The following is a 17,105-nucleotide window of genomic DNA, read 5'->3' as shown; positions in this document are numbered from 1 at the left end:
ACGTCAGCAATTAGGGTGACAGGATGGCCCAAATGTTGAAAGCTCATGGTAAGTGTGGCAAAATCCGTGGTGACTGGGCCGAGTAGCTTGAGCCATTGTACGCCAAGTACAATGTCGGCACCACAGAGAGGGAGATGGAGAAGGTCCAGAGTGAAAGAGTGGTCCTGAATGTAGAGAGTCACGTGGGGTGATATGGTGTCGCAGTCCAGGGTATTCCCGTTACCCACCATGACACGGAGAGGGGTGGTTGGTGAAGTCGGAAGGTTAAGGAAGCGGGCCATGCGGGTTTGGACAAAGTTATGTGAACTGCCGCCGTCTACCAGAATGACGACACGGTGGTGATTGACGGTACCAAAGAGGCGAAAGGTCTGAGGCGTCGGGGAGCCTTCCATCGCGTTGAGACTAATTTGGGAAATTAGGGTTGAAGGAGAATCGGGTTCAACAGGATCCTCAGACAACACATCCTCATCCGCGAGAAAGAGATGCAAGCGGGACTTACAGCGGTGGCCGGGGGACCATTTATCATCACAATGGTAACATAAGCCCTGGTCACGGCGCACGGCTAATTCCTCGGCTGTTAAACGTTTGATCGGAATCTTTGGGGAAGGAAGGGACAATGGAGGTGGGGATTTAGGGTTAAGAGAGGAGGGGGAAGGAGGAAGTGTGTGAGAGGGGTAGGGCGGGTGGGAAGATGGTGGGGGGCGGTGGCCGCGACGGTGGTCCATCAGTTTGTCTTCCTGCAGTCGGGCGAGTTCGATTGCCTGAGGAAGCGAGACGGGGCGGAGCGCCTGAACTTCGCGGCGTAGTTCTGGTATTAACCCAGAAATGAAACAGCTCAACAACGACGGGGGACCAATCCCGATTGTGCGATTAGCAAGGCGTTCAAACGCAGTAAGGTAGTCACTGACCGAACCGGTTTGTTGAAGTTTGAAGAGGTTGCCTTGGGGGTCATCGTAAAATGAAGGGGCAAATCGAGATTCCAAAGCCTGCAACATTGACGACCACGAGGAGAAGAAGCCATTCCTGTGCATCCACTGGTACCAGGAAAGGGCCGGCCCATCCATGTAAAACGAGGCTATTGTAAGACGTTCGAGCTCCGGGATCCCTTGGTAATCGAAAAACTGAGATATTTTGAATATCCAGCCAAGGGGATCGTGACCATCAAACCGCGGGACGTCGAGCTTCAAGTGATGGTGACGCGAAGCAGGAGATGGAGGTAGGGGAGGGGAATTGTGGGGGGTTGGGGAATTGGTGTTCTGCAAGGTGATGGCGGTCAATCGATCAAAGAGAGATTCGATCTGAGAAGTGAGGGAAGAGTGTATCGTGTCGATCTTAGAGTTGAGGGATTGGTGGCCTTGTGACAGAGAAGACTGTGCTTCGGTGAGGCGATGGACAGCTTCTTCAAGCTTGTCGGTGGTGGTCTGGCGGGTGTGGTGGTCAGGCATGGCTGGGAAGGGCAGGTCGGACCAGTTTGATACGTATCTAAAGAAGGAAAAGGATAAAGAAGCTAAGTATAAAGGTAAATTTTGGAATAATATTCTCTTCAGGATCTATGGAGCATGAACTGTAAACTAATACTCCCCCAGGTTTTACCAATTTGGATGCTGCATCCAGGAGCTCATCCTGAAATTCCTTCAGTTGTTCCATATCCTCCAGATTCCTGTTCCAACGCAAGTCCACTCTGAAGTCCTCCAGGTAAATGGGTTTGTGGGTCACCCTTTTGGGCCTGCTAGTGCTGTTATCCTTGCTGTTATGTGTTGCCCTGTTCTGTGAAGTGCTATCACTTTGGCTTTCTTACGTAACTTAACAAAGCTTTAAAATATGATAATGTAATCTGGGGGGAAAGTCCATGATAATTATGTTAGAACTATCTGACAAAATGATCTAGTGTGAGTTACGTGAATCCAGGACTATCATCATTATTCTATGTAACTTTCAAAATGATGCATTTACAAAGAGTATATTAAAAGTGCAATTGCTAGAGCATAAAAGTGTTTTTGGAAGTACAATTTCTTAACGAAATCCTTATGAGTTTTGTTGAAAAAAAGTATAGTCTTTAAGGATTACATTGGCTAGCTGTGACAAAGGAGTGTTATAAAGATGACATGGTTTCTAAATGCAACTGCATGTGTTAATTAAAAAGAGAATTAGAAAGTGCAAAGAATTCTCTTTTAAGTGGTGCATGCAATTTTCAGTGGCCAGTGCTGTTAACAAAGGATTTAAGAGACAAGAATCGATGCAAAACAACTACAAATCATGTCTTTCCAATAAGAGTATTAACATATACGGGAAGATTTGTCTTGTATAGAGAAAAAGAAATGAGATACTATCAGTGCTTGTCTCACACAAAAGTAGCAAATAAGCATCATACTTATCTTTTTTGGAATCACTCAGTCACACTCTTGATGGAACAAATTTCCATTTTTGTGAAATGGGATTGAAACTGTTTGTACTTTTTCTTGATAAACTGATTCTGATGGATCAATATAAAAATTAAAAAATCAATTAGCACTCAACACAGTTATATTTGGGTATCGTAAACATATATGAAGACTATTACAAATACAAAAGAGGGGTTGGTTTCGAGCTATCTTAATATAATTTTCATAAATATACCGCTAGAGAATGTGTGTTTCTCATATTTGTTGTTATAAAATTGGAAAAATTATTTCCAGGCATAAAACATTTTCAAGAAGAGAATGACTTCAATCTTAAGGAATGATGTTTACGGATAAGTTAATTTTTATGAAGTGAGAATATATATATATATATATATATATATATATATATATATATATATATATATAATTCTTTTAACTTACTCTATACTCCATTGTCAAAAAAAGAAAAATCAACAAATATTAGTTCTTAGTTAAAAAAATTTTAAAAAAATACTCATAAATGTCATTCTCACCATTATATTTCTGGAAATCTTATTCTTAGAAGTGAAAGTAGATAGCTTGATTACCATTCCCAAAAAATAATTAAATAAAAAAACTTCCGAAGTTAAAAGAGTAATTAATTGTGTGTGAATGCTTCTTATGTAGTTTAAACAGTACAAGAAAAAACAATTGTTTGGCCATTAATTAAATTCCAGGCGCTAGATTTGACTAGATTAATTACAAAAAATGTAGTTATAACGTAAAAGGATTATTAATTCTAAACATTTATTCTTAAAATATGAGATTGTATATACTAATTATATTTTTTAAATTATGTAGATAAATTTATGTAAACGCCATATTAATTGTGTTTATGTATTTAACTTTATTTTATGTAAATTTAAATCCTAGCCTTTTAAAATTGTGTACCTTTTATGTTTTTTCAATTAAAATCTTTAAATTTTCTATATAAAAAAATCAAAATCTATACTTTATTGCTTTATGATGAGATTCTATAAAGAAAAAAAAAATAGAAGCAATCACTTTCAGTAATGGCTTGGATTGGAAAGAACGTAGGTCTAAACTTGAGAAATTTCAACCCTAACCAAATTCAAACTTGATATCTTGTACTCCAAGTTTTTCCAACCCGTATGGCAAAGTTTTGTCGACAAAACTGAGTCTCTATTCAACGTCAACCTATCTCAATCACAAGCGAGAGAGAAAAAATACATACAATGAACGTCACACTAGTTTGTTAAATCTATAGAATGGATTCGAAGGAAACGTGTCCAATTTACAAGCCAATAAAAAAGCCTACGTATCAGTGATATCGATTCAAATTAAAGATAAATATATAAATTTTCTCTTAGTATCAGCAAGCTAGAAAACATTAGAAATGTGACATCAACTTTGACCCTTCACTATAACAAAATAGTAACATAACTGTGGAATTTAGTATCTACTACCATGTTGATACTAACTTTGTTAATATAATGTCACTTAAATAAACTGACACGAATGGTCACTAGAAACTGATTTTTTTATTTATTTTTTTTGTAATTTAACTTCATCGGTTGATGATAGAAGATTGAATACCCTAGCTAGGGTGACACGCTATTGTTATTTGATAAAAGTTACTGTAGCATTAATCAGCCCAACTAATGTTAAAGGAAACATTTACTTGACCGCAATATATGAAGTTTGAATTGCGATTTGCGATATTTAGCCTCAGCTATAATTTATGTAATGAGAGCCAATACGTACTAATTTAAAAGTAAAATAAACAAGCATGTGCATGTTTTTTTGATAAAAACTTTCAACTACGTATTTTCTTCTCCCATGTGTCCATTACACAATACAAAACCCCAGGATACATTATGCAATATATCCCCAGAAAACAGAACTTGCAAATTTCCATGGTCATTAATGCACCTTTTGCATATAAAGAAAGTTGAACAGGAAAGTTGTTTCAAAGGACATTAATTTTAGGTTGCACGTTCATACTGCATGTGTATGAAAATGTCCAATACATGCATCCAACTTTGACCATGCATATACAAAGTTATCATTTTCGTAAGGAGAAAACTTGATTAAAAAGTGATGTACATGTTAAAGTAAATGCGTTAGGTAAATTTCAACTGCGTAGATTTTGAGCTTAGTAATTATTCTATGGAATGGATCCCTAGTCAGCTCAATTACTAGTGGAGTCTTTGTCTAATTAGATGAAATTTTAATTTTATTAGTAGTTAGATTTATTTATTTGTTTGGTAATCGAATTAAACAACATCGTCAAAAAATGGAAAGAAAAAAAAGACAGTAGGGAGGCTTATCTCAAAAATCACTCATCACCGATCAGGGTTGAGTATCATGCTAGACGAGACATATTCTTTGGGAGAATATTGAAGTTCAAATGCTAGATAAGTAGGTAGATTAGTAGTGTTTTAATTACAATTTTTCTTACATGAATTTTAATTATCATTCATAATACTAAATATTCATCGTAAGCCATGGTTGAAAAATAGTGTCGAGAGAATATTCATAATATCTATAGTCACCTAGATTGTATGATAGAAAGAAGAAAAAAATATAAGAAAAATAGAGTGGATAAAAATAAAGAAAAGAAAAATAGAATGAATGAAAATAAATGAGAAATAAAAGTAAAATAGGAGTATTTTGTTTAAGAGAAATAGGAAAGAGAAAAAAATATATTTTTGAAATGGAGTTTCATGGTTAAATCTTTGATTTAATTGGTTAAATAAAAAAACAATTGAATGTTTTTATTTAATCTATTAAATAAAAAAAACAAAAGATTACATGTATAAAAGATTGATAATCAATTGTCAGTTATTGATAAGTAATTATTAATGATATGAAACGTGTGTACTGTACAATTTTCACATTATTCCACTGCATCTAAATTGGAAGAAAAGAAATAGGTGAAAATGGAGTAAATAAAAACTGAGAAGAGAGAAATAGAGTGAATGAAAATAATTGAAAAATTGAAATAAAATAGAAAGATTAGGAATGTTTGGTTTAAGAGAATAGGAAAGAAAGGGGGAAAATAAAAATAAAGCAGAATTTTAAGTCAAATAATCATTTTTTTTAATTTAAGTAATTAAATTATTTTGATTTAATTGATTAAATAGAAGAAAAAACCAATTTTAAAGATCTAATTGATTAAATAAAAAAAACAAATAAATTTACTTATTAAAAAACTATCCAAGAAATGTGTTTTTTTATGAGTAAATTTTAGTTTTTAATTATTAATTTTGTTAACGAGAGAAATTAAATACATGATTTTTTTCTCTTTTTTCTCCCTTAGTCACAAAATCAACTTTATAACTTCACCTAAAAAAACATATATGCTATGCAATTTTCAGTCTATTTAATTACATCTAAGAGTAAAAATGTTTAAGTGTGAAGCCACAATTTTTTTAATTTCTCTCTTCTCTAATATTTATCATATCAACGAGTCTTTTTTTTAGCTCTATTTTACTTGTATTCCCTCAATTTCTTTTACATTTCTAGCCGGTAAAAATTACCAATAGAAATTATACTTTTCAACTTTCAGTACAATCGGCAACCACACACCTTTGACTTTCAGTACATTTCTACTGAGTCTATGACTCATTCAGACCCATTGCCTTGCTAGAAGTACAGATCTATAGGAATTGGGATGAATTCAACACCTTGTATATTCATATATGATTTTATTAATTAAATGAAATGATATTACTCTTAGTCAATGTGCTGGTGAAGGTTGATCAAGGTAAGGATATAACATTAGTATGAAGAGAAACTAATTAAAGAAGAAAAAAAATTTAGGCTCTAGCTAGGGAGGGGCCTATTGTTGGTTTTAATAAAGTTACAAGGATAATAGACTTTGGATAACCAACTTTGACTGTAGATTAAATTAATGTTAAATTATTGCCACAAGGAAATTGATGAACCAACATTGATATATTCCTCATATAGGTGAAAGCTAGCTCTATTAAATATCCATACGAAAGGTTCTGTTTATGAGCTTGCAGATGGTAGTTGTGGATAATACTATTCAAATTACAGTACAGTACAGTTTCTTATGCCACTAACTATATTGTCATATATAATAAAAGGTAAAATTGTAAAATTGGTCTCTTACTTTATCTCTAATTACGGATTTGATCCTCCTATAATTTAACTCACAAATTTAATTCTCAATTTTATAAATTTCTGCAAAATTGGTCTTGAAAGTTCGATTTAAACGTTAATCGTTAATCTTAGACGTTGACTGCCACGTGTCAATGTCATGTGTCAACGTCTGAGTGGTTCCCTGTAAAGGTTTTATTTTTTTAGGTAAAATTACACTTTTGGTCTCCCAGTTTTACTCCAATTTTAATTTTGGTTCCCCTATAGTTTAATTCACACATTTGGTCCCCGGTTTTATAAATCTCTCTATAAATTGTTCTTGCAAAATTGGTCTTTTAAATGGTTTAGCCACTGGTGCTAGAGACATGGTAGGTCTTGATAAATCTTACACTTCTTTTTCATGGCAAGTTTTTCACTCACTTGGAACCCAGAGAAAAACCACTCTTTGTCTCTCTCCCACTTCTGTGGTTGTTCAACTTGGGAAAGTGGTGCATGAATCCCAACCTGGGTTTGAAATTTTCAGATCTCTTACTTTAACAGATTATGTAATAACCCTCTCTTTTTTTTTTCTCCTTCATGCAATATTATGTGTATACGACTGTTTAAGTGGCCTATGTATGACAATGGTATTTTTGTTTGAAATTTGAAATACAACTTCTCCAGTAATGAAATTTGACTGAATTTATAAAAGGATTTATAAAATTGGGGGACCAAATGTGTGAATTAAATTATAAGGGGACCAAAATCGAAATTGAAGTAAAACTGGGGGACCAAAAATACAATTTTACCTACAAAAAATGAAGTATTTATAGGAAATCACTCAGATGTTGACACATGGCATTGACACCTGGAAGTCACACGTGACATTGACACACGGCAGTCAACGTCTGAAGTTAATGGTCAACGTCCAAATCGGGCTTTCAGGACCAATTTTGCAGGGATTTATAAAACTGGAGGACCAAATTTGTGAATTAAATTTTAAGGGGACCAAATCTCCGAAATTAGAGATAAACTAAGGGACCAAAAGTGTAATTTTGCCTATAATAAAATACTAAAGTACATAATATCCTTCGTACGTAACATTTTCTTTGTGCGGCTGATAGAATTCCTACTTTTGGAAAATAACTTGTACAGTTTGAAATCTTTCTAGCTAGATGTCCATGTAAGAGTTTCTTGATTTGGAGTGTTTTGATTCGTCTTAAAAACATTAGAAGAAACAACTATATATTCAAAGGTCACAAAAAAGTAACTTAACAACATTTTTCGCCTGTAACAAAATAATAAAGAATCTTTTTAGAAGTTGCAAATAATTAGTGAATTAATTAGCAACATTTTAAAAATAGTAATATTTTAAACATTTTGATAATTATATGTTAAAATATTGTTAAACCTTTAAACCGCATGACTTAATACTACAACTAAATTGTGGAAATGTTGCAATTACTGGGGGGAAATAATAATTTTGAAATATTTTTCTATCTCTCAATTATGTTGTTGCGTATAGATCAACTCAATCTATTCTCCTAATCTGTCTAAACACATAAATATTCCGTTTAGTCTCTCTTTGGTTTTCGCCACAAGAGTTTATACGCGTCTTACCCTTTCTCAATCATATTCTCTCTCCATTAGAATAAATCAACATATGGAGTGATAAACAAACTAGAGGCATTAAATTGAAGAACTTCTCCAATACGAATTTTTCATCAAGCAATAACACATTGTTAGGAAAGGCATTACTTCCAATGCAATGAGTCTCACACTCATTATGAGGATAGATACTAGGAAGGACCAAAAAATAATAATACTACTATTTGCGTGTATTTTGTACCTACATAATTTGGGTGCAACTTGCCTTTTAGCTTTGACAACACCAGTTTGGAACACTGCTTTTCCTTTACGCCATTTCTTTTAACATAAACCATCTTCCTTCTCCATCCTCACCCTTGAAGTTTGGAACAACATCCCTCTACCCCGGTCCTAAAACAGTGTAGAGTTGGTCTTGTTTATCAAGAGAGTCTAGTTAACTTGATTAAGCCCATTGCATGAATATTGTAAATTTTCTTGTATTATATTCGATTTCTATGAATAAAAACGATCTTATTTGAATTTAATTAAAATTAATAATAATAATTGCACCTAACTTAAATGCAAACCACAAAATTATTCTTAGTTGAAAAGACAAAATTAATCTTAACTTTCATTTTTTAAACTAATAAGGGTCAAGATCTAATGCACAAAGACTGTTCCAAAAAGGAGAAAAACAAACAACTATAGATGTATGTTTGAATTTCAATTGAGAGTTTTTCTGTCTTGTCTTTAACTCTCCTATTCATTAGGGAAAAGAAATTCTAACTAATTTAAAATTTAATCAGGAAATAAGTAAAGCTTGATCAATAATTGGTTCCACCAAAGATCAAATTTAGATACTGTCTGAACATTCTACCTTAACTTTAACATATTAATTACTTATGTTTAATCACTTGGTTTAATCAAAAGTGTTTTAAAATACTTTTATTTTCAATGGTATGATTTTTTTCTTTTCATTTTATGTATTAAAATTCGTAAAAAGAAATCCAACTTTTAAACAACTAAAACCTAAGTCTATGGATGAATCAACAGAGTTTGAGGAACTTCTTTTCGCACCCTTTTCTCTTTGAATCCTCTTTTTTTTTTCAGAAACTAATGTTTGAAAAGTAAAAAAAAAAGGTGGGGTGTGAAAAAGAAAAAACTAGTTTTCAAAAATATCAATTTTGCCTAATTTCATATACCCTGATCTGTTATCTTACTTGACCAAAATGGACCGGCCCAAATTAACAGTCCTATCAAAGTATTGTGATGTGAACGGAACCAGCAAGGCCCACCCACGAATAGAGAAGGAAAAGTCCGAAAGAATGAGATAAGAGAATGACAAATAAATAAATAGTTGCAATTCCAGATTCAGGTTCAACAATCATATTAAACCCCACCTTAGAGCAACTGAATATCTTAATTATAATTACAAATTATGTAAATAACGTAGGGCGTGTTTGGATTAAAATTAAGATTGTAAATTGAGTTTGTAAAAGCAACCCAAGTTTTGCTTCTAGAAAAATAAGTTTTCAAATAAAATTTTAATGTGCTGACGCACTTTTCAGGATAATCAAATATGTCATAAAATTGAGTTTACTCTCCAAACTGAGTTTGGAGCACCCCAAGTGAAAAACCAAACGTAGCTGTAATTGTTAGTAGTAGATCATGAATCAGGTGAATGAAAGCACCATAGGTTTGGTGGCTAAGAAGGAAAAGAGATGAATTGAGGGAAAATTTTCACTCAAAGTGTGGATCCCACACCTCCTTAGAGTTTAATCAAACATGTCACAAAATTGAGTTTGGAGCAACCCAGATGAAAAACCAAAGTTGTAATTGTTAGGAGAAGATCAGGTGAATGGAAGCACCACAACACTTAGGGTAGGTTTGGTTGCTAAGAAGGGAAGGAGATGAATTGAGGAGAAATTTCACTGATTTCACACCTCTTTCTCTTTTTTTTAATTCCTTCTAAATTTCATTTTTTTTATTGTCAACCAAACCTATCCTTAAAAAGAATTGTGTAAATTTGAATAAAGAAATTTCATGGAAAAAAAAAAACTTCAACCTCAACAAATTTGTAATATAAATAAGAGTTAATGCTATTGTTAGTTTCTAAAAAATTTCAAATTTTAAAACCAATAATTTATGTACTTTTATTTTCTAAAATATCCAAAGTTTTATTTTTATTATTATTATTATTATCAAAGTTTGGTTATTTCAAAAAGTAGAGATTGAAACCGATGTTTTAAAATCAAAAACTAAAACCAATTTTGTTTTTTAAAAAATTGAAACTAAAAACACGTTAACCCTATAAGTACTTATGTACACATAATTATTTGAAGCGAGTATTCAATTTATTTCCAACCTACTAAATACAAGTTAATTACTTATTTATTTTATTATAATTATATTACTAAAAAATTATTCAATTATGTGTATTTTCAAAAGGGTATTTTGCAAAGGTGTCAAAAGGTACTGTAATCTAGGCAAAGGTTAAAAATAGGTTATGGCAACACTATTTTTCAGTTGAGAAACATACTACTGCATATGATCTAACTAGTTTTTAACTGCCACTAGAGGTTATATCCAATGCCTTGTGAATCCACAAAGCTTTTGCCTTTATGGACAAGATCAAGAGAAAAAATTGATCCTGCAGGTGGTTGAATGAAGCAAGGCACCCACCTATGATTGAAGGGGGTTGGACCCGAAAGCGAAACATTTTGTCCAATGGGGGAACTAATCGGTGGACTTAGCAAGACAACAAGACAAGAAGAAACAACTAAGACAAACACTACACAACATAGTGCATGGCACTATAAGGGTCCCCCCTCATATGACAAACATACACTTCTGCCACCATCTGATATGAAAAAATCAAATCACTTTTCTTTCTTTCTTTTCCATTTTTATTATTATTTTTCCTTTGGGTTGAAAACTGAAATGAGGAATCAAACTGAACCAGCCAGCATATGATGAGCCAGAACGACTTGGTTGCAGCCTTTGAACTGCTGCTGCACATTCATGCAAGGGGACCATGCCTCAGTTAGTGGCAGATGAGTACGAAGTTTGTGGTAGCTGAAGTGCAGCTCCCCCATTGAAGCATTGCATTAATTAGAAGGCACAACTACAGGTAAACATGTAGAAACATATAGCTGTATAGGGAACCCACCTATGTGCACCACATGCATTTTTGAAACTACCCCACCTTTGCAACAATTGCAGAGGCATGCAACTAAGACCCCATCAAATGTACAGGTTTTCTATAAATCCAATTGCCCCCCAAAAAGTAGAATAATAAAAATAAAAAGAATAAATAATATAATTTTTTTTCATTATTGCATATGAAATGATACAATAATCCACAACACGAAATACCTGTACTTTGCTATTTCTGTATATTTGAAAGGATGAAATGCAAGAAGTAATGTTTCACAATTATATAAATATAATATAACCCACTATTGGTCCCTACCTACTACCACTATGCTCCCCTTGCATTCTACTTTAGGTCCTCAAGGAATATAACAACTGTTGGTTCATCTGAGTCTTATCCAATCATCAATTTACTACAATTTCCTCAAAGGTATATGATGAACAGCAGCATTCAAGATAAGGTCTTCAAATATTCAAATATACATTTCAGTATACTAAAGGTTCTGCAGAGAAATGGAAAATCCTTTTTGCTTTTATACCATACAGGTTAAGTCATGTTGCAATACACTAAAACCTCAATTCATTTCTGACTGTAACATTGGGAAGAAAGCCCAGCTGTTGGCTGATCTACCTTCCTTCCCAGCAACCTTCCTGTTAGTCCACCACTCATAGCCACTGCCAGTAGTAACAGAAACATCACCTTTCCTGTTGTCAAAATTGAATTCTTTGGAAGAATTTACAGAATTTTGCTTGTGAAGGCATTGCTCTCCTTTTCCTACAGGATTGTCAGGCTTATCGTCAGTTTTCTCTGTACACGCGTTACAGCTACTATTGGTGTCTATTTGCACCCTTTCTCTGTCAACAGGGTCTTTGGTCAGTATACCTTGTGAAGACCCTGACATGTTTCGAAGCAATACCCCAGTTTTATTTGCAAGACACCGGGCAACATCTTCCCCGGTTAATTCAAATGAAACTCTGTGATCAACCAATGTTGCATTGCTTGGATGTCCATTGTCTGAATCTGCAAGAGTTGCTTCCTTAGAAATCTGGTTTTGCACAGAGATGTTGTTTTGATTGGTTGGCCCAGCACTGTCAGGTGTCAAACAGCCAGAACCTAACCTGGATTCCTGCCCCAGACCATCAGGTGTCACACACCCAGAGCCTAATCGCGAAGCAAGCCCAACACCATCAGGAGTCAAGGATCCCGAACCTAGTCTTGAACCTTGCCATGCACTGTCTGGCGTCAATGATCCAGATCCCAGTCTAGAACCCCATCTTCGGGTGGAGAAGTGTTCAACACCCAAGATCTTTGGTGTTTCCCCTTTGGGGAATTCAAGAGTAGGGGGTCTATCAGGGAATGGGGTTGAGGTGCCAGAAGTTGAAAATGCTGATCCGGGTGATATGAGCTGGCCACCTGGGCTTCCAGGATATTGTTGATAAGGATGAAATTCATAATTGTATAATGGAAACTTCTGATGCCCATTACACTTGCGAGCCCGGTCCAGTGAAGATGCCAACAATTGAGCAAATGGAACGTCAGGGGACGAAGGTGTCGTTTGCTGCACAGATTCAGGTGGGGGAGTATATGGAGCAGTGGATGGTTCAGTTGTGAAGGCTGAAAATACAGGTGGAGAAACTAACTGGGTCTCATAGGCATATGGACCAATGGTGAACATGGTTGCAGGACCACCAGAAGAGTAAGCATTGGCCGCAAGAGCAGAGAGTGAAAGTAATCCAGGTGGTGATTGAATACCAGATGGTGGATCAGATTGGAGAAAAGATGCAGGAGAAGATGGAGGGGCAATGAACGGCATTACAATGGCGGTTGAAGGATTTGGTGCAGCTGCAGTAGCAGCAGCAGCTGGACCTGTTGGAGCAGCAGGTTCTGGAACAAGGACGGCATGGCCAATTCGCTTGCTGCTTTTACTGCTCTTACGAGATCCAAAACACCAATATTGGCTCCAGCAGCCTCCCCAACGTTTTTTCTGCAGTTAGTGAAAAAAAATTTATATATCAGAAGTTGTAACAAAATCAAAACATTAGTCACAGTCACTAGCAATATCAATCCATTTACAGAGAAAATTTTTAGGATATACCAAAAATAGTGCTGAATTTCTCTAAATTAGCACCAAATATCGTGATCTGTGACTATTATCATTTTGGCAATTTTGTTACACATTATCCAATTCTCAGGTTTAAGTTATACGTGGTTCAATATTTAAGGACAAAAGAGTGGTGTGGCCAAAACAAAAGATATTACACAGATATGGAATATCCATTAGAATTTTAGTTTCCATAGTAAGCACATCTAATTTCTGATAGCTAATCAACATACACACACATTGACTTTCTTCAAAAAATCTTTTGTAGCAGTCTTCAATTTCCAATAGCCACTAACGAGGACAGGGTGCTACTAAAGCATATAGACTGATTCATCAGCCTACCCATTGCAAAGAAAAGAAGAAAAGTCTAAGTTTTCTATGTCTGTCAACTGTTTGACAGACATAGCTAATTACACCAGAGATATGAAAAATATATGTCAGCAATCAAATCAAAAGAATCAACAAACATTTAAATTTCAAATGAGTGCATAACATTTTTTATAGTACATGGAAAAATCGCATGAAGAAACATCACTAGTAGACATATAAAGAATCCGAATAGCGACACAAAAAGCATGATTTCATTCATTCAACAGAAGGAGGAAAAAACCGCCAATATCAGCCAATCACATTGACAGAACAATCATTGCTGAATAGCGACACGAAAAGCATGACTTCCTTCCTTTAACAGAAGGAGAAAAACCACCAATATCACCCAAATGCATTGCCGGAGCAATCATTACCACCACAATCTATTTTCAAACTCATCCTATTTGCAAATAGCATTCAATGAGAACTAAATTCCATTGTCGCTACTCGGCAGGACAATTTTGTTTTACAGCGCCGCCAATTTCAGACATTGACCAATGACCAAATTCTCACAAATTAACTGAATTGATATGTTTTTGAAACGTAAGTTTGAGTAACCCAGAAGCACCTAGCCATAATAAAACCTGGAAAGCTTATTAAAAGCACAATCGAAGGTCAGCAACATGATAAAAATAGCAGTTTGTCGGACCGATTGTAGACAGTATGTGTAGATAACTGAAGTCAGTCCCCATGATAATATAATCATCAATTCATCAGTTTTAATTCGCATTAGAGTTAGAACCACATAACAGGCCAGAAGAACTCAAAGCACAATGCTCTCAATTTAATCCAAAATTTTCATCATTTGCAAGGAAAGAAAGTTTATGAAATCATCATCATGTCAAGTTGTTAACTCAAAACTATCTCCCAAAAGATGGTATCTCACTTAACCATGCACTACAAAGAGGACATTAACTTGAATTGCAGAACACTAAACTGCAGATTAAATAGCTCAAGAGTTAATTAACACAAATATTATGTACTAAAAATAATGATATTAAACCTCTGATAGATAGGTAAATTAATCATAGCACACACAGAAGGCAGAAAACAGTAAAAACTATGCAAACAAAAAATAAAAATTCAAGGCTGTTTTTGCTTCTTCACTTGCAAACCCTTGTCTCTGATTAATTACGAAACATAAATTCATAAATTAAAAAAAAAAAAAAAGGGAGACACCCCAGGATCCACACTACTAAGTTCCCTTCTTTTTACACTTTTTAAAGCCACAAACGATACAGTTTGAGATGTTCAAAACAAAACGAAAACAGAAAAAGAAAAAGCGATTCACAATTTCAAACCTTTCAACGCCACCACCATATAGTCCAATAATAAAAGACTAGACCAGACCTTCACCATCATGGAAATTTAAAAAAAAAACAAAACAAAAAAATTAACCAAAAAAAACAGAAAAAGAGAGAAACATAAAAACACAAAATACAAAACACGAAACAGCAAACACAGAACACAAGATCCTACTCCTTTCGCACGTTGTTTTCTTTTCTCGGTAACCAAAACGGCATCGAATTTTGAAAATCGAAAAGGAAAAAAAAGCGAGGAATCAGGCGCACGTACACAGACACAAACAAGAGAGAGAAAAGGAGGAGAGAGAAACTCACCGGCGCGTCGGTGGGTTGGACTCTGGATTCGGCGGCGACGATGGCGTTGGCGGCGGCGAAAACCGTCTCGGCGGTGGCGTTGTTGTTGTTGTTGTTGCGGCTTCCCATGGTGGGATTCGGATGCGCGAAAGGGAGCATTTTCGGGTCACCGGAGATCGGGAATCGACGGTGGCGGAACGGTTTCGCAGCGGCGAGATGCAATCATGGATTTGGAAAACGGAGAATTAAAAATGAAAGAAAAAAGCTGAGAATGAAGAGAAAAGTATGCGTTTTGCGAATGATTGAATATTCAACAGAACAGAGAAGTGAAGTGAAGTGAAGATGGAATTGACAATGAAGAGAGTATTACTAAATTATTGCTATTAATTATTATATGGTGTTGATATCATAGTTATGTTATGATAGAAAGAAGAAGAATAGAAAGAGAGTGCATGATTATTTATTCATTCATTCTTTCTTTCTCTCTCTTCTTGTGTTATGTTTGTGTCTTGGTTCACTTCCCCTGCAGTCTATATCCTCCGGTTACCTCCATTTTTGCGCCAAACTATTGCCACCTCACTTATCTAATTATTATTATTAAGAATAAATTATGATATTAAAAAATTTACAAAACTCACCCATCCTCAATTAAACTAGACTTTTTTGATAAATTATTATTATTTACTTGCTTTTTGGGAGAGAATATGACTAGTGTTCAAATCTGAAAATCCTTAAATAACAAATAGTTAATCCATTGGACTTTATCTTTTTAAATTTTATTTAAAAAGATCTAGTTTAAGCTTGTAGATAAAAAAATATTTTAAAAAATCTTATTAAAAATGAATATTCTATATTAATAGCATTGTATTCAAATGAAAGAAATTAAAGTGTCGAGTTAAGAATTTTGTATAGTATGAATCATAGTAAAAAATAAATAAATTTTAATGTCGCACTTGTATAAAAATTATGATGTGGGAAATTATAATATTGTTTTGTAAAAGTAAGAATTTTTTTAAGTTTTTTAGGTGTTCATCAGGATATCTTAAGTTTGTTTGATCGAAGATTAATTTTTTTGAAATATGAAAATTTGTAAGGTTGATGATTTTATATACTTATTTGTTGACCATATTTATAAGTAGATTTTTTTTAATATTTTGACGTGTAAGAGTTGAATATTTTTCAAATATTTTATTTGGTGAATTACGTAATAAAGGAAAGCTTTTTAGTATTTTAGAATATTTCATTTCATTTTTTCTGGAATTCTAGAATACTTTATTTGATTGCATACGTAATACGTTTGTAGTATACAATGGATTGGCTTTGAAGGATATTTGTGGAAATTAAAAAGGAATATAAATTAAAACTGATGAGAATTTTGCATAAAACAAATTACAGTTTTATTTATCAAAGTTTAATAAAACTGTATCTAATATTTTATTTTATTTTTTACATTATTTTGATCTCTTTCATTTTATATATAACTGCATAAAAAAAACAGAAAAAAAAAGTATATTAATAAAATGATATATAATGTTATGTTATATAACTAAATTGAAAGAAATTATGTTATACATAAAAATCAGGTAAATCTTTTATTGAACTGTTGAAAGTTTGATTTGAATATGCGGTAAAATGCTAAATTGATATTCATTTTTTCTCTTTATTTTCATTGCGTCACTTGTCAATTTTTATCTTTTTTTCTGCTTTTTTCTAAGGATGTAAACACATGGCTAGAGTTGTTCATTAATAACATCATTTTCCTATACAGAATTATGAGCTGTAGGATAGATATAGTTTTTTTTTTTTTT

At 33.9% G+C, this 17,105-nt stretch overlaps 1 protein-coding gene across 1 annotated transcript; it reads right to left on the bottom strand.

The window, feature by feature from the left end:
* Nucleotides 1–11,435: 11,435 nt before the first annotated feature.
* LOC114390525 lies at nucleotides 11,436–15,799 on the bottom strand. Its single transcript, XM_028351275.1, has 2 exons — nucleotides 15,319–15,799; nucleotides 11,436–13,213 (listed from the first exon to the last, which is right to left on the bottom strand). Exons 1-2 carry the CDS (start codon nucleotides 15,454–15,456, stop codon nucleotides 11,804–11,806), a joined length of 1,548 nt encoding a protein of 515 aa, XP_028207076.1. The 5' UTR covers nucleotides 15,457–15,799; the 3' UTR covers nucleotides 11,436–11,803.
* Between the last annotated feature and the right edge of the window lie 1,306 nt (nucleotides 15,800–17,105).

The sequence above is a fragment of the Glycine soja genome, chromosome 16, assembly GCF_004193775.1.
Source record: "Glycine soja cultivar W05 chromosome 16, ASM419377v2, whole genome shotgun sequence".
In the NCBI taxonomy this organism is placed as follows: domain Eukaryota; kingdom Viridiplantae; phylum Streptophyta; class Magnoliopsida; order Fabales; family Fabaceae; genus Glycine; species Glycine soja.
This window is presented reverse-complemented; position numbering and strand designations above follow the sequence as displayed.

Excerpts from the sequence above, each read along its gene's own strand:
- LOC114390525 (XM_028351275.1), bottom strand. The coding sequence starts at position 15,456 with ATGCTCCCTTTCGCGCATCCGAATCCCACCATGGGAAGCCGCAACAAC. Across the intron at positions 13,214-15,318 it reads TCCAACCCACCGACGCGCCG|AAAAAACGTTGGGGAGGCTG; the intron begins GTGAGTTTCTCT and ends CACTAACTGCAG.